The 24257-nt window shown below is 38.5% G+C and overlaps 5 protein-coding genes and 1 long non-coding RNA gene across 8 annotated transcripts in view; 3 read left to right on the top strand and 3 right to left on the bottom strand.

Moving 5' to 3' along the window:
• Positions 1 to 10477, bottom strand: part of dac (dachshund) — a 95307-nt gene extending 84830 nt beyond the window's left edge. For both annotated transcript variants that reach the window (XM_066298038.1, XM_066298039.1), the window contains exon 1: positions 9552 to 10477. In XM_066298038.1, coding sequence (XP_066154135.1) covers positions 9552 to 10462 — 911 coding nt within the window. In that variant the 5' untranslated portion in view covers positions 10463 to 10477. The remainder of the gene's footprint in view (positions 1 to 9551) is intronic.
• On the top strand, positions 6972 to 8296 carry LOC136347859 (uncharacterized). Its single transcript, XR_010733544.1, has 3 exons — positions 6972 to 7041; positions 7716 to 7916; positions 7968 to 8296. It is a non-coding gene; the product is annotated as an uncharacterized lncRNA (long non-coding RNA).
• A 3871-nt stretch (positions 10478 to 14348) lies between the features above and the next one.
• On the bottom strand, positions 14349 to 17029 carry LOC136347967 (Golgi resident protein GCP60). 2 transcript variants are annotated; one of them, XM_066298417.1, is made up of 9 exons: positions 16827 to 17028; positions 16610 to 16757; positions 16413 to 16553; positions 16183 to 16361; positions 15975 to 16123; positions 15786 to 15922; positions 15270 to 15397; positions 14943 to 15086; positions 14349 to 14888 (listed from the first exon to the last, which is right to left on the bottom strand). In XM_066298417.1, the coding sequence occupies exons 1-9, from the start codon at positions 16981 to 16983 to the stop codon at positions 14695 to 14697; spliced, it is 1377 nt and encodes a 458-aa protein (XP_066154514.1). In that variant the 5' UTR covers positions 16984 to 17028; the 3' UTR covers positions 14349 to 14694. The 2 variants fall into 2 exon arrangements, with proteins under 2 accessions (XP_066154514.1, XP_066154515.1); XM_066298418.1 differs by having other exon boundaries at positions 14694 to 14888; positions 14963 to 15086; positions 16827 to 17029.
• Positions 17030 to 17462: 433 nt separating this feature from the next.
• Positions 17463 to 19784, top strand: LOC136347966 (coiled-coil domain-containing protein 22-like). The gene is made up of 8 exons (XM_066298416.1): positions 17463 to 17623; positions 17694 to 17919; positions 17971 to 18241; positions 18293 to 18627; positions 18678 to 18892; positions 18942 to 19100; positions 19302 to 19467; positions 19522 to 19784. The coding sequence occupies exons 1-8, from the start codon at positions 17574 to 17576 to the stop codon at positions 19750 to 19752; spliced, it is 1653 nt and encodes a 550-aa protein (XP_066154513.1). The 5' UTR covers positions 17463 to 17573; the 3' UTR covers positions 19753 to 19784.
• LOC136347968 (small ribosomal subunit protein mS27) lies at positions 19776 to 21223 on the bottom strand. The gene has a single exon (XM_066298419.1). It carries the CDS (start codon positions 21106 to 21108, stop codon positions 19816 to 19818), a length of 1293 nt encoding a protein of 430 aa, XP_066154516.1. The 5' UTR covers positions 21109 to 21223; the 3' UTR covers positions 19776 to 19815.
• A 280-nt stretch (positions 21224 to 21503) lies between these two features.
• Positions 21504 to 23719, top strand: RpS2 (ribosomal protein S2). The gene is made up of 6 exons (XM_066298420.1): positions 21504 to 21640; positions 22114 to 22215; positions 22273 to 22460; positions 22655 to 22888; positions 23081 to 23222; positions 23427 to 23719. The coding sequence occupies exons 2-6, from the start codon at positions 22116 to 22118 to the stop codon at positions 23591 to 23593; spliced, it is 831 nt and encodes a 276-aa protein (XP_066154517.1). The 5' UTR covers positions 21504 to 21640; positions 22114 to 22115; the 3' UTR covers positions 23594 to 23719.
• The last annotated feature ends 538 nt before the right edge of the window (positions 23720 to 24257 follow it).

Below are 24257 nucleotides of genomic sequence, written 5' to 3'. Positions count from 1 at the left end.
AGACGTTTATTTACTGGGTTACTGCGACCCTATCCATAGGCAGCTAAAATAGCCCTATCGCCAGCAGTGAAGTACCTGACATGTTCCCAATAAAACTTTTAATAAATTTTCCACACACCAAAAAATTCGCTAAAGCACCAAAAAACCACCTCTTTGATCCTCGACCCTCGAAAGAATTTGGGTAATTTCTGCTCATGGTATGGAGCACGCCCCTGATTTATATGATGGCACACAAAACAATTCCTGCAGCAAATAAACTTGTAGTGGCCACAGCTTGGAGAGGTCAGCGCAGGGGATGTTGCTGCGGTTATGGCCGAAGCTAAAACAGGGGCAGGTGAGATAATATTATCCTGCAGGATTTAGAATGTTAAACCGCAACTGCTAACGGCAAGTGTTTCTGCGGTCGATATTGCAGGGAAATTTATCGATGGACATACGTTTTAAGTAAGAGATAAACACCAAATTGCTTGTATATGTGTGGAAAATGGATCAAAATTTCTCCAATATTCTACAAATGGCAACACCGCATGGATCAATTGTCAAATAACAATGACTGACGCATTGGCATGTCGCAATAATACTGGAAAGAAAAAAACTTCGGCGGCATATCAAAATTCGTTTTGCGAGGTTGCCAAACATTTTCGGATGGCTGCCTTTGTTAAATTGAGTCTGACAATATCTTCCCTTCCCCGTGGCATGGCAAGTGACGGATAACCACTTGAAAATGTCAAAAAGCCAAAAAAGGGGCAAATAATAGGGGAAATGAGAGGATGATATATTGAACATTGCAAAGACTTTTACAATTACATCGCAAATAGCAACGTAGAGCTGCTGAATTGTGAAACTGAAATAGCTTACGCATTTGCCGCCAGGAAAGGAGCAAAAAATGCAGCTTAAAGCGAGGATTAACATCTTACAACCACCGGTCGACATTCAAGGTACCAATTCTTCATGGTGCAAAAGTGCAATCTCCGATATCACGAGGGTCAGTTAGTTTACATATTTTAGAAATTTACATGAGAGTAGTGGCACACGGACACCATTTTGGCTCCTCGAAAAATACCTCCCGTCCCGCCGTTTTCGAACCTAATACAGGGTCGTGATTCCTTCCATTTCGACGCAATGCTCAAGGCAATCTGCAAATATCGAACCACACAGCTTGATCAGTTGCCGCTATTTTACAATTTTAGATTGACTGATAACAGAACTCATCAGGCGCCAGTAGCGTTAACCAAAAGCCAACATACAGTGTGTATAATTGAATCTAACAAAAGCTGCGTGCACTGTTAGAACTCCCGAGCTACGTTATTATCAGATGGATACGCCATTATTGAGTAGTTGGAGATGAGGATGGAAAACACACACTCGATCTAAAGGAAAGCGAGACAAAACCGTATTGAACGGCCCGATCTGATAGGCAGATGAGTGACTGCATGAAGGAATAATTACAGAGCGGATTTATCGTATTAAATGTTTGATGATGATGAAGGAGCGAGAGCGTACAATATCAATTGGAAGTTCTTTTATGTGTCATCGCGAACATAAACAGTTGAGGCTATCTGGAGTTAGATCAAAATGCGAAAACAAAACTGGCATTTATAAGACAGATGAAACGCAAACACTTGTAGAAATAAAAACAGACACTATATTCGGTTCCTTCTGCACGGATGTGTTTGAACAGGGTCCCTTCTTGTGGCTCATATAGATCGTGCCGGAGATATCGCTATATTTTCACGCTAAAGCCTTTACATTTTTTATCCTTTCATTTTCTATATGATGCACCAAGTCGTCGGCAACGAGCAAAACCTGAATTTTAATAGCAGGACAAATCGATTCACTGAGGCCTTCGTTGGCTCAGTCCAAATTGGACAAGATGGATCTCCACTGAAATTTAAGTATGCGACCAATCGACGTTCGCGGTTCAAGAACGTAATTTGGGCTTCGCAGGGTGTAATTTGGACGTGGTTCTTTGCCGGCGGTCATGGCAGATCGATTCTGGGCGATATTCGCCAATGTCGATCACGATTTGATACGGTTTCGGGTTTACCACACTCGGTGACTAGACGCAGACAAAAAACGACTTGATGGATATTGCCATGTTCAACTTATCTTTATTAAAACAGAAACAATAAATGTTGTCGAGGGATGCCTTTGGCGGAGCGGTTTCCAGAGTAGCACAAATGATCAGGATTTGAGAAAATTTGATAGCAAAAATTGACAAAAAATGACAAAATGTCATATTGGCGTCGATTGGATTCTTTGTTCAATGTCTTATCACTCGACCTTTCGTTGAACAACTAAGAGCCACACGAAGCCGAAATAATCGTCGCAGCGGAAAATCGGAGCTCGCATACAGGGTGTCCGTTTCCAGAGCTCAAACATAAAATAGTAACTTTAAAAAATAGGAGGTCTGGGACAAAACGAAAAATGGTGCACCGGGGAAAGATCTGGTGAACGTAGCAGGCAATGCGTGGCTCCATCGATTGACATGACCCTACTGGGGAAATATGTCAAACAAAATATGACGTGTCTGGTCCGCTGAGAATTTACACAAACACCGAAGAGGTTGACCACGAGCACGTTCTCGAGTAAAAAAATACTAAAAGTTATCGGAAATTTAAAACTTTAAAACGGCTTATTCTTGAACTTCAAATTGCGCAACTTTGCCCCAATCTATCCGACCTCGTATCTTTTATGGTTACGAGTTAGTTCCAGAAACGGACACCCTGTATGTGCGTCGATGACACATTAGTGCTTGCTGATGCGTTGGAGCGACAGGACCGGATTAAAGAGGGCGGCTCTTTTGCAAAAAGGCTTTTTAGGCACCCTCAGGTGACGCTAGTTGCACCTTTAGGCCCTTATCTGTTCGAACCATCGCTACCGAAAAGATGACACTTACATAAGCTTTTGTAGCATTTTTTATGGTTGCCCGGATCGCAATGAGTGTGTGTTTGTGCTTTGTTGGAAATATCTATTGTTGGAACTAATGGATAAAGGTGTGTGAGAATGTAATGCCTTTAAGTATTCCGTACGCGTATATGTTATTTACTCACAATAGTATTTAATGGCATTAGTATGTGCATCATGAGCCATCAGTTACAGTTATTCGGGTTTATTACTAAGCCTAATTAGCGGTTTAGCATAAGAAGCGTTTCAAGAAATCGCGCGTACACGGAGAGAAAAATTATTTCGCCATTACACTAATAATGTATTCTTCGTAAATGGGTTTTATGTGTGTTAAGCAAAGAATTTTCAATTACTTTTCTCCTCTCACCGAATCCAAAGAAATGACACCGGCGCATATTTAATTATCATCCTGCTCGAAATCGAGATTTACGATCGATCCTGGAAAGGTAATTACCGCACTGACAATGTTTACACTAAAAACCAATAAACCCGAACACGACCACGGGTTTTGGCAACCTTTGGCACCCGTCCGCCATAAATAACGCTGGTCGAGTAACTGGTAACGGCCCATTGGGAAGAACATTTAATGGTCCCCGCGTAACTGTCAACAATATTTATCCTTGCGGTGATTTAGGTTCTTTGGGGGTCCATTTATCATTTATCGCAAACCAAGAACCACTTTGTATAGGGGTATAGAAAAGCCCCCTATAATGCCCCCATTCCGCAGCTAATTTCCGAACTGAAAAGGACTGTGTGTTCGCCCGCGCACAGGCTCTTCTATCTTGATAAACAAACCGAGTTATTTTCTGTGGTTTGAGTAAACAGTACTTTATAATTAAAGTCCAGTACGGCTTTTATGGGAGAGACAAAACCGGCCGTTCATGAGATGAAAACAAGAGAAAATCAACCTACCGCAATTAATTTCAAGATGCAGCCCCCCCTTTGCCATTCCTCTCTTCTATTGAAGAACATAAATAACGTGTCGAGAGAGACAGAGAAGAAGACTTTTACTACCTCCCGTACCATATTATACAAAGTGATATTTTAGTAATCTGTGTCGGAAAGTCTTCCCCCCAAATTAAAATTCTTCCTTTCCCCTCATTGTTGCGCCCCTAACTTAAGGGCTCACAAACGGCGAAACAGTCGTCACAACAAAAACGGGATTTATCTGCTGACTGGCGCCTGGAATCCACAGGTTGGGGATCCCGTCTGGCGGTATCCCCAGGGATCCCCTTCTGTTTCTCTGTCTGTTGAATGGGACACGCCGTCTCTGTCGTTCCACGTTATTCCATTCGTTTCTGCGAATGTTATTTCGGATCGAGGCAACGTGAGCCACTTTCAGTTCTCTTTTCGTAGCTGCAAAATTACGTTCCCAATTTGAAGCACACGCTTTAGGGAGACATATACCCTTAGTATGCCTTCGTCAGAAATTAGCTTTAGTTCTTCCTAAATTAAAGAAATTGTGCGTGTCCCTGGATATTGTTTACGCCAATGGGTTCTATTAAATAATCCATCTTGAAATCTGTTCTAAAAGGACACCCTCATGGTTTCATGTTTCTTTGGGCTATTGCTTGACAAACTTCGAGCCAAAGAGTCTTATCGGCAAGAACCGATGCAACGGGAATGAAAAAAGAACATGGAGGATATAGTTCGACAAGCGCCCAATCCGAGAAAAGAGCTTCAGAGCAACAAGTGCCGAAAAGAAGACACACGACAAGCGCCGGATTTGATCCGACAAGCGCCGGTTCCAAGATAATGAAGAAAGCAAATGGAACTCGACATGTGACAAATCCCAAAAAGGGCTTTCGAAGCTGCGAACGCCGAAACCAAAGAGGCCCAATGAAACCAAATGAAGCAGAAAGAGAAAATCATGAAGGATTTCAATTTAATAAGTGAAAGTTGGGCAAGCGCCGGAGTGATGAATATGAGGAATAATTGATCATAAATAAAAAAAAGTTCGACAAGCGCCGATTTTGATCTCATAAACGCCAAGTCACAGACGATTTGAGTACGACAAGCTCAAGAGTGTTGTCGTTGAGAAGTGCCGAGTCCAGGAAGGAATATAGCAGGAACTCCAAGATATGAGATTTTGAAGTCACCATCGCGACTGAAATTTGAATCCTGTGGCGTTTTAATCTTGGCAATTCCAGGTAATTTCCAAAAAGCTTTTATCTGAGGCCATACGCTGAAAAACAATTTCTGTAGAATGCAGTAAAATACATCCATTCTGGGCATAGCCGGAGCGAAATTGCTTCCTTCTGTTACATGAACTGCCGGAATATTTTTACTTCGTTAAAGAAAGTCGAAAATTCCGCTAATAACAAGTTAAAGTGAATGCATTATCCTGATGCAATGTTGCAAAGAGAACATTTGCTTGTTGTCAATCAAGACATGGCCAAATAAGAATCGCGTGTGGGTCCAGCTGGGCCCTTGGGGCCCCCGGTTTTAAGGCCGAAAATCGGTAATCGAGTCCCGAATCACGCGATGCACTTTGCCAGCACGCTAACCCTTTTGCATATATGGTGTGTGTGCATTAGATATTATTTTTATAAATTAAAGCGTGTTCGTTTGAAGTTTTTCAGCGGGTTAACCCGAATGGCAATGTGTCACTTCGCCCCACCGAATCGCAGGCGGAAGGACGTTTAAAAATAAGCCCTTTGGGGTAATGAAGCGTCTGGAAAAACGAGGCCATTGTAGGTCTGGAAACGTGATTAGTAATGTGGAAATGTGCACACACTTTTACGTACAAATACCGTCGGATTAACCCAGATATTCATTGGTCTTGTCGCGTTTCCACTGCTGTTCAAATGAACGATCAAAAAAGTTTCAAAGAGCAGGCAAATTATCGCCCGCCAAATCATTCCTCATAATAATGAAACCAATCAGTCGATATCCAACACCTTTCCCATTATTCCGAACACAATGGCCGGTAAACAGTCGGTATTTGTATAATAAATGATCGGTAGCAGCAATGGTACTGAAGAATCTCGGTTGGATATTCGAAGATTCGAAACGGAGTCTTTGTGAGAGAGGCCGAGCTGCTAATAGGTTCTGTCAGCCGGGGCCCCCTTTTCTACAGATGATTCGTCATAATTTATTGATATTTAGGCGCCTCGGCGACTGCGGTTAGAAATTGACGAAATGACTCGGGGAATATTCTGATTAGACTCCGGTTAAATTGGTTTTTTAGGCCGCAGCCAAGTAATTAACGTTATCGACTGGATTAACCATCGATATTACGTTACACTTGTCGACGACATAAACAGTAGCTCTTTTTCTGTCTCACGAACTCGACATATTACGATAGTTGCAACAAGGATTTTCTAACTAATGTAAAACCACAACACCTGATCTGGCCTAACGAGGCATAACCTCTTAAGAGCAAGTTCTTAGGCCGAAATCGTACAGCCTCAAATCACTAATTAACTCCCATAAACTTAATTTGTTTACATGTGTTTTTATGAACAAAAATTATATTTACGACTGTCGCTTACCGATGAATGTAGGCTGAAGTTGAAATTATGTAAATACGAAATGTCTCCTCATTCTTTTGACTCGAATTGGAACACTTCCATCCCAATTTTTAGCCGGCTCAATGATTTCATATGTATACTCTTATGCCCAATCTCATATGACTCCGTGCCCCTTTGAACGTCAGAATTTCCTTCGTTTCGCATTTTGCCCGCCGAAAGCCGCATACATTTTTCAGTTTGCACATTTTTTTGAACTACATAGGCCTCCTTGAGTCCGGCACACCCGGAACCTCACCGACCAGTCCGGCAACGCAAGCACCTCAAATTAACCAAGAATTGAAAATTGATTTTTTTGTTTGCGAAGATTGTAAGTACCAACAAGACCCGAGTGACATCTACTGCGAAACACTTCAGCTGCTCTTTCACTTCATCATATAGCTGTCATTATTTGTCGCGTGAGATTCGAGAAAGACATAAGATGCAATTCTTCTCCTCCTGTCGCTTGACGTCTCATAATTCAAAATTCCCTAAACTCAGTCGTCCAGTGTCAACATTCTCGTGTAATACTATTCAATTGTTATTGAATGAGAGTATGAAAGGGAGTGATTTTTAACAAAGTGCGTGTGGTTGGGGATGTACGAACGTTTCCATTAATTCGAAGGTAATTTGAAATGAATCTTTATTATGTTTTATACAGTTTACTTGTGATATATCTCTTATGCATGCATTGAAGAGCACATTTAAACAAATTCTGAGCTTTTGACACTAAAGATGGCGGCGTAGTACGGTCGATGTTTGAAAGCTAACTTAAAAAAACATCATCAATCTGCCTCTTACACCTACATATATTTAAGCAAAAAAAGGATATAAATTTAACCCGTCGGACTATTATAAAGCCCGGTAACGTCGACAATAACAATTCCGTATTTTATGACGTAGTTAAAGAAAGCGGTTACGCGTATAAAACGTGTCTGGATGTGTACCATCAGGCGCCTTTTTTCTAAATTACCGAAGTTGGTAAATGCAATGGTAACGTCACCTGGTTTCTTCTCCGATGAAGCTTTTGATGGCAAGATTGACGGGACTTCGTTGTGACCCACGCAACCAGATTTGTCATTATTCCCTTTTGTACGTATCGAACCGCAATCATACATCAACTCTCGTATCTTTAAATTCTGAAAGTGACGATTATTAAATTTGTGCGTCGATTTTAACGCGTATCAAATTCATCGCATACACATTGGTAAATTCATAGAAATGTAATGAATGCTGATTCAAGACTGACGGGCTGAAAACCGATCAAAATCGCATTAAAAAAATTATTTATATGTGCAGTCCCAGGAATGGTGTGCCATCATATTGGGAAGACGTGAGACACATTACCGGGATAAACTGGGTTGAAGTGATAATAAGACCTTGGCAATTAATATTAATTTTACATGAGCCACTGCCCACTCTATAGTTAAATTAGTGCCACAAACTTGTAAACACCGGACAAGAGAATTGGTCAATAATTGCCTAATATATATTTTCAAGGTACTTCCATTGTTAATCGGTATCATTTTGTACTAATTAAGTTAGTTCCAGTTGCTGCATGGACAGTTTTGTACGTCCTGGTATAGTCAGGACTTTATGATTAATTTATGCTGTGTGAAAAGCAAATTTTCCTTTTCGATAAAGAAAGATGAGTCTATGTGCTTTAGCCCCTACAAACTTACAAAATATTTGTGCAAGTGTTAGTCACAATTATCACAACTATACCAATAAGATATGGTAAATTTTCTCCATCACAGCATGTGAGTCTATATTCTAGTAATTTCATGTACACTAATATTTAATAAAGAATGAGTGTAATTCCCGCTATAACTTAGAATTTATGAGGGGCGAAAGCAGGAGAGAGGAGATTGTTCCGCTTTGGATTATTTATAAACCACCCCCATTCCCTTTGAAAAGGGGTCTACAATGCCGAAACAATGAGTTTCTATAATTGTTCAGGGGGTTGAAAATTCAGATGGTTTAGAGGTTATTTATGGTGTGCAATTCGGCATTTTCGTCGAAGTAGATGAAAAGTTTATGTAATTTTGAAGATAGTAACTAGCTTTCTGTAAAATGATGGGAAATGTAGAACAACTAGATTTTTGTTTTAATAATAACATTTCCTTCTTTACAAAACTTCACATGAATCTTCGCAAGATCGAGACTTATCTATAATCTTGGCCTCCTATTTGGTCTAGGTCTCGAATGGTGTCTTTTGGCACTCGCCCTCCTTAGGTCCCAGTCGTCAGTATGGGTCATTCTACTTTTTTTTTATCAGTCATCAATACGGCTGATCATAGTCATTATTTAGTTTCTAAAATATGTATGTTGAAAACGGCGTGTGTAGGCACTGCGTGCCACTACACGCTAAATATTAATTTATAATATATCGATGTAATAAATAGTGGATACACTTTCCGAGTAATTAGAAATTTTGTAAAAAAAATTTAAGTTTTGAAAATGGCGATCCTTCCGGTTGAACTGGAATTCGTTACCTAAAATCATTCTTTGAAGGACCTGCTTAGTTAAAATTATTATTTTCGTACGGAGATATATCTTTCACAGATGCGTTCTTGATGCGCTTCTACTTATTCCGGAATAACCTACTTTGAGATCTGTAGAAAAAGTTTTGGGCTACAGAGTCACACAAAAGTGCCTCATTTCCTTCTTTCGGCACGTCGCTGTTTCTCCACATCAAACATTTATAAACTTCGTTAGTTTTTTCATTTTCTTTATCTTTTTAATTTCTCTTAGAATTAATTTTCTGCAGTTTCACTGCTTTATTCTGTAGTGTACTCGACAGTAATTCTCGGCGGTGTATCGTTTCCGAAATAACCAATATGGCAAATAATATCTCGTGAACAATGGGCGCAATACAGCTCCCCTATCAGCATTACTGAAAATAATAATTACAAAACTGAATGCCAAACAAACGGAGGGTCAACTGGAGTGGATAAAGTCCTTTTGCCCTACATATCTGCCTCGTTTTGATATATGTTTTATTGAGTTGGGTTTCATTAAATGCAGTGCGGGGATTCCGATCGATGAGGCTGCTCCCTCGAAGATAAACCACGTGCTTATATTGTTTTTTTTTATTTAGTCTTACGAACTAAATTATCATTCGCAAATACATACCTGGCAGTAGTGCAGTCTTTGTAGAGGGTATCGAAGTCCTTGCACGACAACAGTTTGCATCGATTGACCCCCGGCTGGATCGCTCCCAATCCCCTCAAGATCCGCACCTGTTCGACGTTACAAACGATAGGAACGATATCGAGTCTTTTGAGTTTAGTGTAAACGGTATGCAGCCCCCCAACGAGGTGTTTGAGGAACAGTTCGAAGGCCTGTGGGAGGCAAAGCATGGTGTCACCCGCAATTATGAAAGCCGCCACTTTTTGTCCTCTGTAGTCGACCAGTTTGCATTCGTTCGCCGTGGGGTCCGACGTGGAGATCGGGGGAGGAGAATTGTAGGAGCGCGGGGGAGCATGGTGGGCCATCAAATCTAAGGGATTGTGTAGCACCCCCAATGAGTTTAACAGTCCAAGACTCGGGGGTGCCAAATGTCCCAAGGCCATGCTTCGCGCCAACGAAGCACTGGACACCGGGGGTGGACTCAAAGGGTGAGCCATAGACATCGGAGGGCCGAGAGGTGACGCTTGTCGCGGACTGTGCACCTGATGGAGTTGATGGTGGCCGATGTTGTTGTTGTTATTGGTCGGGGGTGAGGGTGACGGTTTGATGGCTACGGCCGGAGACCCGGAGGATGCGTGACTACTATGATCACTTGCGGAGTCTACACCGGAATTGTCCATCATCATCACTACAAACTGACGTGGATCTACAACAATCACACCGCGCGTACTGTCTTTGCAAAGTCCATCTGTAGAAACGTACCGACAATCGGAGAATGGGCTAAATTCGCCCACGACGATTGTTTGTCTGTCTCTCGAAATCGAATGAGGCGGGGTGAGATTCGGCCTCCTATGCCTGCGCACTGAACGTAACCTGTACCGACGACCGACTACAAATGTAATAAATAAAAACATTCCGAAAAACTCCCGAGACTCCTCGGCCCCTCCCCCGTGTCCCTGGGCGGGTCCATTGGCTCGCGGAACGAAACGCGCTTACGCCATTGGCCGCCCCTCCACCATGGACGCGCCGGGTCCGCCCATCGGCTACCGAAAGAAGTTGCGATTTTCTTTGTGTGGGGTGCCGGAGAGGAAAACTTGAAATATGAGCTGTGACGTATTGATAAAGAATGTCACCGCGTTCTGTACGCAATCGATACAAGCGATGGACCGGGGACGCGGAGGGGAGTGCGAAGGATTCCTTTTTTTAATTTTTGGTTTTGTTTTCTCTTTCGATCCGCCCGGTACGCCGCGCTCTTTTGTTTTTCTTAAATTGCGCCAGCCTGGGAGTCGCTTTTGTCTGCAGACGCGCGGGTGTTTCTCTATGTATGCACCCCCTTTATTTGCTACCTTTTTTCTTCTTTACCTATTCATTGCTATTCGTTTCTGCCGTTTCCTATATACGGTTATTAATTAAATTTTATTATCTGGCTATTGCATTGCTCGAGGGTTTTGTGTGTTTCGTCCGTATCACCGGCATTTTTATAAAAAAAAAAAAAAAAGTTCTTTTGCAATGCCCTTGTTTATTTTTAATTAACGATATGGATCCATGTAGATGAATAGTCCATAGAAATCCGATGAATAGAGGGTTTTAATAAACTATTTTTTAAACCTAAATCTGATCAATTTTGGAGGTGCCCATTTAAGGTCAAGTTGGGCATTGGCACATCCAAGTGCTAGTAGGTGTGTCAGTAACATGGTCTTCATGAAAATTATTTTCTACTTCACAAGGAACGTACACGGCTACCAGACTTCCGGACTCTTCAACAATTTACCCTTTTATGCCATAAATAGCTTTTCAAGACGTTTTTTTAATCACTTGACATCTGCGCTTGCTCGTCGGTCGAGTCGAGGCGGTTTTAAGTTCTTGCACGAGAGGTCTAGTATTACCTAACGGTTTTCTATTTAACGTTCAATCTTCGTCTTCCACAATCAAGAAGTTTCCTATACATTAGTCGAATAAAGCCGACTTCAAATCCAGAAGGTAGTAAAAATATAAATAATAAGAATTCTTTATATTTTTTTTCTTTCATACACATTTCACACCCAAATCACAATGTTTTCCTTTATTTCTTTAACTTGCTTTAATTTGTGGGCATTTTTGCTCAATTTTGTCTTCTGTATATGTGTAATGATCAATGGGAACCAGTGATATAATAGCAAACCAGATTTACTTTTCATTACTTATTTAAAGCCCTCTTTGACATTCATTGTACTTCTTTTTGGGTAAATGCTAAAGGTCCCAAAATCGAACAATACCTTGGATAAAATAAATATTCCATTCATTGAAATATTCTTTAGTTTTGACATCAATTTCCCAAACACCTTTTTCTGATCCCGTTCTCGAACAGCACACGTGCCTGGCTTTAAGAGTAAGTCGAGTTTCCACGTGCCTCCCGACTGTTCACTTCTGAACACTAACTTTAACTATTTCTAAACGTGTCATGTTTGATTCATTGACGTCAATGGGCTCAATTTTTGATAAAAATAGTGCTCTTTATCTGAAATTGCATTATTGTGCATCATATTTGCGACAAGTCCAACAACAACGACGTCATAAAACCCTCTGCGTATTAAAGGAGAAAGCACGAAGCGGTGGGATTTATATTTTTATAGCGTAATCGGGTCTAAAAATCTATACACATCTATAACATAATAAAAGGCTTTTTATCGGAACGGGCCAGTGTTCGGGGGGCGCACTCGCACATATGCGCTCCCCACTGGGGTAATTTTATGTGACACGTTACGTATTAAAATCGGCTCCGCCATCCGGAAAATAGCCTATAAGCACCTTCTACATTGTGTCTTCGAGGCTCTTTGCCGTGATGGATTTCGGTCTTTTTAAGGTCCATCGGCGGCCATATTTTCGCACAAGTGAGAATTTACATAAATCTCAAGTCGTAAAACTGGGAAATTTACTCGATCCCATATCGATATCGGCAATAATGTGCGCTTTTTATGGCCTTTAATACCCTTTCGTGGCGAACTTTAAGGGCACATTTGCGTATTTTATTACTGAGCAAACATTGATAAGTTCGATTTCGGATTATATATTTCAGTTCGCGATGTCTTTTAACTATTTATATTTCGTAAATGTGAAAAATATTGTTTGTTCTCGTCTCACAGATGAAACGAGCTGGTATTTACAATGTTCCGAATGTGAACATTGTAACATCGAGGACACTATATCGGAAGATAATAAAAATTCAGTCGGATGATGGACGCATGACGACATAAACCTGTAAAAGCCTCGTGTCTCTCTCGTGCATCCCTCATCGGACGATCCGAAATTAGGTCTGGTGGTATTGGCTTCGCTTCATTGCATCATCGGATGACGGATGTCGCAAAATTTCGCTACTCTTCTTCGAGATACCTTTAAGTCGCGTTTACAAATCCTTTAAAAAAATCACATTTACAAAATTATGATGATCGTGTTTCGCGGATCGTTAATTTCGGTAGGTATACGGCCTATCCTCGAACCCCAAATAATCCACTTTGTATCTTTGTGATTATCGAGATCCTCATGGTTGCGTTGCAAAAACGGACACCTCGTATATGCTCGTTCCAGAGCCTGAACCTGGATTCTACTCTGTCTTTTTTTATAGGTGATCAGCCGTTTAATTTCATCCCTCTCTCAGCTCGAACACTCGATAGCTGAATTCGCCGATAAACCATTTACGCGTTATAACATGCCTGGAAATTGGATATTCATCTATTATGAAGTATCCCCGGCGTCGTTATCGTTCAGAAACGTTAAACTCGTACCGTAAACAATGGCGCAATGTCCAGATAGGCAAACACAATTACCTATATTTGTAAAAATCTCTATGCGGCTCTGGACCTTCTCCCTCTCGCTCTGTTTCCAGAACGTTTATTGGAAATAGCAACAATGGGGACCCGTATCGTCCCATCAAAATGGCAATTACAAAATTTGTAAAACGTAGGATGTCATTAATTTGGCTTATGGAGAACGCCAACGTGCTTTGGCCGATGGCATCAACGCTTGACACTGATTAGTTCCCCCGTTCTATGTGACGCTTTTGTCGGTCGGTCCATTGTTTTGCCCGCGTATACTTTACATTAGAATATAAAGACGCTTTATTGCGAATAATTTGCTTTAAAATAAAGTTTAAGATGATGGAATCGGTTTGAGCGGGGATGATCAATGACTGGCACTGAGCCACCCCAAGCCAATCCGGGAACAAATAGGCAAATAAGAGTTTGGAAAAGCAAATAGCGCTATCTGTTGCTGGCACGACTCGGCGTCGTTGTATCGGAAAGAGGCAGCAAGCGATGATTTATTAAGAATCTGTCCATCCATTGCAAATCACTTCTTTATTTCGTTCTATTTGGAAGTAACAGGAGCAGCATTCACCTTTTAGTAAGAACTAGTACAAAGCCCTCTACTGACATTTTGGCCGAAAGGCTGATTTCGGAAAATTGCGTAGAAAAACGAAAATAAACAGTTAGTATACGTGCCCCCGTTCTGCGTGCATTGCATTGCGCAGCATCTTGTACAATATCCAAAATGTTTATGCTATTATCCTGCCGTAATTTGAAGGGAAGAATATTTCTAGTAGATGTAATTTTTCCCTAGAGCCCTTATTGTCTAGATCAGTGATCCATCATGGGAATGTCAGCGTAAATATTGTCACCAAATCTCTATGGCGATTGTCGGGCCACGCATAATTGCCCAAACGTAACGTACTTTCGAGAGGGTCTAAAATTTGAGACGCAATAGTTTTGTAAAGGAACTATGGGTCATTGCCATCAGGCATTTGAGGAGATGATAAATTAGAACACATTTATTAAAATTCAACACAACTTTATTAATTAAATTTATATATTGCACGTAAAATTTGCTTACACGCGTTATTTAGTCGAACTGGAAACAATTGAAAATATATAAAGGCTATTTTTGGTTAAAATAAGAGTAAGCAATTATATGTAATAATTATACAATTTAACCTCTAATAATAAGATTTATTATTGAGGGCTGGCTCTCTTTCGAAGAAAAACAACAACCTATAAACACAAAACCTTATCACCCACTTCACATCACAGGCTTTAAATCCCACCTCGCCGATTATAAAAAACTACATGTTTCGGGCAATAAATAATACTTATTTAAGGATAGCAGTAAAATTTCCTTAATTGGCATAATAGACTCTATAATACAGCGTCTTAGATCTCCACAAAGAATAGGAATTGTCGAATTTTAACAGATACACCCCTTTTCCTGGATACGCGTGCGACCCAGCATAAACTTCAGTCTGGCAATCTCGCCTATAAACGGGGACTATTTCCGTCACTGTTGGCTTCTCCATCGACGTTAAATCTATGCCTGGCAATTTAAATAAATTTTAATGCTATACATTGCGAGGAAAGGTATTCTTACCCCCAGATTCGAGGTCGCACCTTAGAGTTTCGTCCGTGTAAAGCTCCTCTTCGTCGATATCCACGTCTTCGTCCTCACTTTCAGACACGTGCACGGACACTTCCTCGGTCATGGGAAGTCCATATTCGAAGTAAATTCCGAAACCTGCAGGTTTAAAGTTGAACTCAAAAGCGTAAATTATAAAAACTCAGTTACAGTCCTTTAATTATTTACTTATTAACATGAATAAGGAAAAATTAAGGATATCCTGACAGCGACACGAGTGGAAATTGCAGTTAACTTCAAATTTTGAAACTGCAAAGAGGCCTAACTGCCGCAAATACCTACCTATATCATAATGATCAGTAGCAAACTCCCAAAACAACCGAGATCCGTGGGGATGGGTGGGCACGCGAACTGTGACCGTTTCCCCATGACCTACGCGTACTAAGCAATCGCCTTCAGATTGAGACACCCTGTAAAATTATTTTTATACGTCCAAAACACCAACTAAAAATAATGTTTGAATTGATTGGAGATAAAAAATTATGGGGATACTAATAAATGATACAGCCTAGATGACTGAAAGTTGCTCACCAATACTAATTCCCACAAGCAAACCATTAAACAAAACTGGTCACCATTTTGATCAGATAAATTAAGAGAGATCCATGATAAAAAGGACAAGATATGCTGGGGGAAAATCTCCAATTATATAAAAAAATATTATAAAAATCTCATTTATCATGTGATTAAACTGCTGCCCCTGCTCCACGTATTTTTTGACCCCCCAAATAAGTGTTACACTAACAATATTTTTTTAATTACAATCAAAGACATCCCTTACTCAAGAAATTCACCAACCTTTGCTTAAATGCCTCAATGTCAGGCAAAGTCCACATACTGGCAGATACAATTTCATACTCCTGTTCATCATCTTGGGAAGTTTCTTCGGTATTATTTTCCTCTTCAGCATTATCTACTTCTTCCTCAAGAGATACCTGAAAATATTACTTTTACATACCATCTTCAAGAACCTTAAATCAGACATACACTATCATTCCTTTTGACATCTTCATGTTCAAACACTCGTTTGCCATTTAAAGCTTCAGCTCTTTGTGAGAGTTCTAATTGTTGCATGTACTGAATATAATGCTGGTCTTGCAACTGTCTGATCAAAGTACCCTGTTTCTCAGGATCTCCTATGGAATGTTTCATTGACAAACATTTTATATTGACAAATAAAAAGGTTTTTGTGAACCTGGATATTGTTGCACTGCATATTTCCTAAATTGCTCGTAAGTCTGTTCATTTAAAGCTTGTTGAATTTGCCTTTTCACAGCTTCCTGTTGCCGCATACTTTCCAATATTGTCAGCTCTTCTTCCTCTTTGATCTGCTTCTCTGCCACTTGTGCCAATCTACTTGAAGCCTCTTCTCTTCTACAATAAATCCATAAAACAGTGCAATACATTTACTAAATCCACCATTACGCTCTTCGCTTTTGTTCATGTCTCTCTCTTCTGTGAGCCTCAATATAAGTAGAAAACAAAGGACATCTGCGACTTAAAAGTTCCACAAACCCAGTTTTAGCCTGGTCTTTTGATAAATTGCCGAGTTTCTGCCAGGCTTCTCTGCATTGAAACCCAAACTTTCCACTGGTGACACTTAAATCTTGATTCATGTTTACCTTCGGTCTTTGCCAACGACGTCCAAGGTCCCTAAGGGAGGCAATTTATCAATTGCATCATTTAAGGGGCCATGAACCACTTGCTGTGAGAAGGCGATAAGTTGCAGATTATCTTCATAGCTGAAGTGAAAGGCTTTTCCCACTTTTTCTGCAAAAAACGTGTAGTTTTTAGAGCTAAGAGACTTCTATAACCACTCCATCTTCGTGTCGAAATTACCTTTATAGAAATTAAGTGCGAGTTTATAGACTTCAGCAAGCGGTAGTCCATCTTCGGTGTTTAGTGAAGTTTCATTTTCATGGTCAAACACTTCTTTTTTCTCGTTTAAATCAAGATTTTCTAAATTTTTAGCCACATCAGAATTTTCTTCGGCCATTTCGATGTCACGACGTCTCGTTTCGGTTTGTTTACAACATGTCGAATGCCAGCTGTCAAGATGATCGATATGTCAATCTGGATTCTCTTATATCTGCTTTATTGTGGCAAACTTATACATCGCATACATGAAGTAATATTCCTAAACTTATTCCTAATCTAGTGGTTCCGCAACATCGAAAGTTCATAAAAAAGGATGTCATTGTACTGTATGTTTTCACTTCATTTCAACAATACCCTAAGATTTCATACTATTTCTTTATAATGTAAATAGTTTAAACTTACATTGATCAATCCAGTATTTAGGTTGCTACAAAAAAGTCTTAAATGATGTTGAAGAAATGTCTGTGCTTACATATAAATTATCAATGAAAAGTAGTAGGAATATTACGTCAGTAGTATGCTGTGCATTGTTGTCTTTTATTATTTGTAGCATACATTCGAAAACTTGGCATAGAGAACACGTGACATTGACAAATGAAATAAGAAGTAGGGGATTGTTTTTATTCTGAATTTTGTAATTTTGCAGTTAAAATTAATTAATACCAGAAGTACACAATTTATTTAAGTTCTATTTAGGTCCTTTCAATCATGGAAGAAGTAGACAAAATTATTATAGAATCTCTACGGAATTTGCACTGGTAAAGTATCTAAAAACTTAACTCTATTTTGCAGTTTAAATGATTAATTTAACGTTTTACGTGCTTCTAGCGATATAGACCAAGAGATTAGCAGTTTAAAACAATTTGATTCAGAAATGCTCATGTCGGCAATAGCCACATGCTTAGAAGCCATGAATCCCCATATTAAATTACCACGAAAATTCCCTCCTTCAATGAGTGCTCGCATTAAGTATGCACTCAATTTAGCTCAACAAATTAAAGAATTTGGTTTCAAGGGGGATATGGGGTATCAAACCATTTTATATTGCAATGAAGTAACTCTAATAAATTGAATCTTACTGGTGAGTTCTGTAGTGGTGTTTTAGGTTGAAATTCGTCGAGTCTTGATGTTTCTTTTGGAACGACTTCCTAAGGAACCAAGCTCTGTTGCATTAATAAAACCTATGGGTTATGTGTCACGAATAGTGGAACAAATTGAAGATAGTCTTAAATTATCATTAAGGCAAATGTGGCTGCCTGCAGAGATTTTACATAAGGGTTTAAGATTAAACAATCATGGGGTGTTTGTCAATAGTTTTGGTTACAGTTCTCCGATAGATTGCATAAAGTTACTTGTGCCTCATAAGAACAATTCTAGTATGTTTTTGTAACATTTAAAAAAAAAATTTTATATGAGTTTTTGATTAGGTTCTGAATTTGAGCCATACATTCCTTGGATAACTCAGCAATGTTCCTCAGAACAATTAATTCCTTCGCTATTATTTCAATCATCTAGTGCAGAATTTTCTCCAAGCGATGAGAAATTGAGGCAATTGATTTCACATTCTTCAAATACAGTTTCTAGTGAAATATTGGATGAAATTGCTGAAAATTCAGATAAGATGACTAATGTTAGTGTATCAAACGATGGGTCTAATAACCAAATAAAAATTCAAGATTTATGGGCCATAGCCAAACAAAAAAAAGAGGATTTATTGAGTTTACAGAAAGATGTTAGTGGGGAGGAAGAAAGACTGTTTAAGGTTGGTTTTTGATGGGATAAAGTTGAATTTTTGGCTTATTAAAGTTGTAGTTGAAAATACAAAGAGAAAAGAAGGAAAATGAACTTAATGAAACAGAGGAAAGGGCTAAAATTAAACAGAAAACTTTAGCTATTTTGAGTAGTGAGGAAAACAAAGCAAAGTTGAGAAATTTAATTCAAAAAGCTGAAAGACGGTTTGTTGATTTGAGTGAACAGTGGAATGATGTGCAAACACCCTTACTAGAGGAACATAAAACTTTGAAAAGGTTGTTTTACATATCCAAAACATTAATTTGGTCAATAAGGTTTTTTTAGTTCAATAAGTTCCGATGGTCTTAAATATCATAATGAACAAATCAAGCTGCAAAACTTAAAGAAAACTTACAAAAATATGATTGCCGATTTTAAGCAAAAGTGCATTTTAGAGGAAAATTTAATGGAGGGATGCAAAGAATTAAATAAAAAAAATAACAGGTGAGAATTCTTTATACATATTCTATTAAAGCTTCCCATAAACCTGAACATTTGGCTTGACTACAAACCAAATTGGATAGTGTTTGTGTTTGCAAATCTTACAGGTGTGCTTGAAAATATTCAAAATATTGCTTTATTCAACATTTGGTTTGTTGTGCAGTAGAATGTCCAGATCTATAGGAAGCTTTATATTTGTTACAGAGCTGCTTATACAAAACGGATATTAGAGATAGTAGGAAACATTAAAAAACAAAATAAAGAGATTCAGAAAATTTTAGCAGATACTAGACAAGTACAGAAAGATATTAATAACTTAACTGGACAGTTGGATAGATCTTTTACATTATGTGATGAAATAATATTCCATGTAAGTTTTACTATCTGCCTCTTGGTCCATTGAAATAAAAATCGTTTTAAAAAGGATTGTAAACGAGACGAATCTGCAAGAAGAGCCTACAAATATTTAGCTGCTTTAAGAGAGGAATGCAATGGTATATTGCAAGCTGTTTCTGATATGGGGCAATCAGAACGGGAATTAAGGAATTTGGAAGAGCAAATTGAAACTGAGAAGAGCAAAAATGTTAATGAGAAATTTGAAAAAGTACAGAATGATTTAACTGAGATTAAGAAAGAAATTCAGTTGTTGCTGTGACCTCAAAAATAAATACAAAATAATACAAACTATTTTAGCTTTATTACTTTAATATTGATATTCTCATCCAATATTTCCTGAAGAATGTTTTTTCAATACTTCTGGTGGAACATAATTAGTATCCACCTGCCTACGTGGTTTCCTGTATCCGAACCACCTTCTTGGATAGAATTTCTGTTTAGCTTCAATTTCCAAGTCAATTTTTTCTTCATTTTCAAAGAACCATAGCCTCTCTTCCTTATCTTTCAAGGCCTTTTTCAGGTCGTCAATAGTTTCCAGGCGTTTGGCTGTAGTTAAGCGGTGTTGCTGCTCTTGTAGCAGCCTTGTACGCTCCTGCTGCCACTTCTCAAAATTTTCACATTGTCTTGAAATGTCACTTTCTGAGTATTTTTCAACACTGTGTTTAACGTTTTCTATGAGAATTTTTCCTACATCTGTGTCGGATTCTGTTTTAAGCTCACTTATGGCATCTTTTACTTTGCTGTCTTCAGGAATTAAATCCAAAATCTCTTTAACAAGAACTACATTAACTTTCTTGCTAATGTCTAATGCTTCTTTGTCTTTTCCAAATAAGGCTAAGCCAAGAATTTGAAAGCTCAAATTCAGGGGGTCCTGCTTAGATCTGCTGATCATAAATATAGTTTTCCCAATAATTTTTTTGTCATTCCTCAGATCAAAATGTTCATCATCATAAGGATTCCTTAAATACTTTACCCGGATTTTTACTTCTTCCTCTGGCTCAGGTGGAAGAGTATATTCAGGCCATCCCAAAGGATTTTTTAAATAATTATAACAATGAAGCAAAGAAAAATTATTTACCAATGGATGTTCAAGCTCTTCTTGCAGCATTAATTGGCTGGCAATTCTAGACCCATGAGCATATTGTTTACTTTTCCAAAACGTATCCATTAGTAAATTTGCAGTATAATAATCCAAGAAGATGCCATAATTCAGACGATCATCTAAGACATTTAATAAATCCTCAATTTTACCAAGTTGCAATAATGTTCTGATGACAGCATGACTGGTAGATTCAGAGGTATTTCCAGTGTCTGCAGTAAGTCGCAACTTATGGACTATATCGAGTAGTTCATCACCAAATTGATCCCCTTGCATTGCATTAGCAAATACATCGATGTCAATACTGTTTAGCTGCTGAGTTTTGGCGTACTTCTGGTCTAGCTCATAGTAAAATTCTTCCAAGTTAATCTTTTGCAATAAAGAGCTGTTTAGCCTCTGGTTCCAGATTTCTTGGCAGTAATATGCCTCAGAGAGAAAGGTTCTAAGGTTGTATGTGTTGACACCAATGGTTTTTAGGAAATGCCTTTTCGGTAAAAGGCGGATTATTTGTAACATTTTTTCTTTTGATTTTGCAAGTTTCTGTGTTAATTTTTTTTAAATTATTAATCTAAATTATTATTAATAATAGGTTAAAACATTTAAAAAAACGTAACCAAATACTTGCATTGAAGTTGACATGTCATATGATGACGGCCAACTTCTAATGGTTAACTCCGAACTATAACATGGCAACTTCGCAAACTATCTATGCAAGCGTTTTTACACTTTTCAGATTTTCTTTAGATACATACGAAATTTTGCATAATAAACAATATATTATTCACATAAAACGAAGCTCTTCAGCATTTTATAAAGTTGATTAACGTTTATTTATGTTTGCGTATACGTGTTTTCACGCGAAAATTAACTACGTAGTTTAACAGCACCACATAGTATTCTGTTCACGTCATTGCCAGTTGTAACATTGCGGTCAACGAAATGTCATTAGTGTCATTATAGACAGACGCGGAAAATCGAGGTAACTACACATTAGAACCACACCGCTTCCTTCTTTCTTTCGTAAACGTCGAAGCGAAAGGATCTAACGGTGAGTTCCTAGCCATTTTTAAAAAAATAAAATTGTATTTATTTTGTGTTTATTATTGTTTTTTAGTTAAATTCTTATTGTATGTTTGGTGTATATTTTATAGACGGTGTTTTATTTGCTCCTATTTCAGCATATTCCGTGAATTTTACCACTTTACATGACCATGTGAGTGGGCAACCACGTTGTACTTTTAGAAAACTAAACGTTAAAATTCTTAATTCCGACAGAACTAGAGTTACTTCCAGTTACTTTGTATGTTTTTTTAATTGTGTTATTTCTTAAAAAAAAGAATTTCCGAATCCGTTCTCACCATATTTGGTTCCATGATTAAATTTCTTTGCAGATTCTCTCTAAGAGTAAATCGAACCAATTACTTAGTGGCAGACCAGAATTTCTAACTAATCTTTCTATCTACAACTAGAAAAGGTGACGTCATTCGCATTTGACTAATATTCCTTGATTTTATGTTTCAGAAATGGCGGACGCAGCTCCAGCCGGTGGCGGTAGTGGTGGTGGACGTGGCGGTTTCCGCGGAGGTTTTGGAGGAGGACCTGGCGGTCGTGGGCGAGGCAGAGGTAGAATTCAAATTTATTTCCTATCTTAAGGCGAACTTTGATAGAAAAATCTATTAGGCAGGGGAAGAGGACGTGGTCGTGGACGCGGTAAGGAAGATTCCAAGGAGTGGGTACCAGTTACCAAACTTGGCCGTTTGGTGCGAGATGGCAAAATCCGGTCACTGGAAGAAATCTACCTGTTCTCCCTTCCTATTAAAGAGTATGAAATTATTGATTTCTTCATTGGAAGCGACTTGAATGATGAGGTATTTCCTATTATACTTGATGATATGATTTCATCAAGAAAAGATTTACCTTACATGATGATTTTCCTAATTCTTTCGCGGTTTCTACCAGAGAGTACATCAATGATGGCTTAGAATTTCTGATAATTTGTTTTCATTCTTAGCTACAGCTACTTATGTAAGCTTAAGATTAAATGAAGACTTGCTATTGGTAGGTACTGAAAATTATGCCGGTGCAGAAGCAAACTCGTGCAGGACAACGCACTAGGTTCAAGGCTTTTGTTGCCATTGGAGATAGTAAGGGACACATTGGCCTTGGTGTTAAGTGCAGCAAGGAAGTGGCCACTGCCATTCGTGGAGCCATCATTCTAGCAAAACTCTCAGTGGTACCAGTAAGACGAGGTTATTGGGGCAACAAGATTGGACAGCCTCATACTGTGCCTTGCAAGGCAAGTGGTTTTAGTATATTTTCTTATGCACTTTCATAACTTAATTGACATGATGATTTAATTTAATTCTTTCGCGGTTTCTAACCAAAGGATTCATCCAATGATGGCCAAGAATATCTGATCTTTTAATAATGTTTCAGATTGATGTTTTACATGTTTATTAATTTACTAATTAAAAGTACTTTATTTCAGGTAACTGGCAAATGTGGCTCAGTAACAGTACGTCTTATTCCGGCGCCTCGTGGTACAGGGATTGTATCTGCCCCAGTCCCCAAGAAATTACTGCAAATGGCTGGTATTGAAGATTGTTACACCTCGGCTCGAGGCTCTACTGGTAAGTTCTGATTATTTCAAATATTTTATGAGTATTTTTATTATAATTATTATGATGAATATATTTCTTTCGCGGTTTCTACCAGAGAATGATAAGTATATTGTTCAGTGTTGGCCCAAAATGTCTGACTTGATGTAAATAAAATATTACTTAGGACATATTGCTTTTCCCTCCTAATGCGTTTTTTTTTCATTTGTTTTCCAGGAACTTTGGGTAATTTTGCCAAAGCGACATATGCAGCTATCGCTAAAACTTATGGATACCTGACTCCGGACCTGTGGAAGGAGATGCCACTGACCCGCACTCCTTACCAAGAATTTGCTGATTATTTGGCAAAGAATCACAGAGCCATCATAGTTCCAACATTATAATGGCTCTATGATTCTAGAGATATACCATTATGATACCTATATAGTTAGAACTATAGAGGTATCATAGTGTTGGAGCACTAGCTTAGTCAAATAATAAAGTTTAATGACTAAACGCTTATATATTTAGTTTTTTTCGGTTTTATTTCTTTACCTTACCAATCTCCCTCCTTATTCGTCAGAGGTTTATATTTTTCATCGTGCATTTATTGCCGGGCGACTTCAACCACAAGGACAGTTATTTTTGATGTTTTGTATTTGGCAATATGTAATTTTTATTACAAACTTACAATGCATAACTCATTTGTTTTGACGTGGAATGTCAAAAAAACCTGGAAACAATAAATTTCCTTGCAGTCTATAAAAAGTCAATTATTAATTTATTTTAAACAAAGCGATGATTACGACAAATCTTTGAAAAACTAATGTATTTTATAAGGCTCCTTGTCTTTCCCGTTTACTAGTTAAAATTCCTCATACAAAGAAACGGGGCATACTCAATTTTGTGAGATAAGAATGCACATATTCCAGAAAATAAGTGGATCAAACAAAAAAAGAAATATGGGACATAATAAAGCTTCAAAAATGAACGTGAGGATGTGAAATTTTGCGGTTACTGTCTCATTGCATTTTTAACCCAATCAAAACAATTTTTTGAGTGATTATA

This window comes from Euwallacea fornicatus, chromosome 30 (assembly GCF_040115645.1).
Source record: "Euwallacea fornicatus isolate EFF26 chromosome 30, ASM4011564v1, whole genome shotgun sequence".
NCBI classification, from domain to species: domain Eukaryota; kingdom Metazoa; phylum Arthropoda; class Insecta; order Coleoptera; family Curculionidae; genus Euwallacea; species Euwallacea fornicatus.
This window is presented reverse-complemented; position numbering and strand designations above follow the sequence as displayed.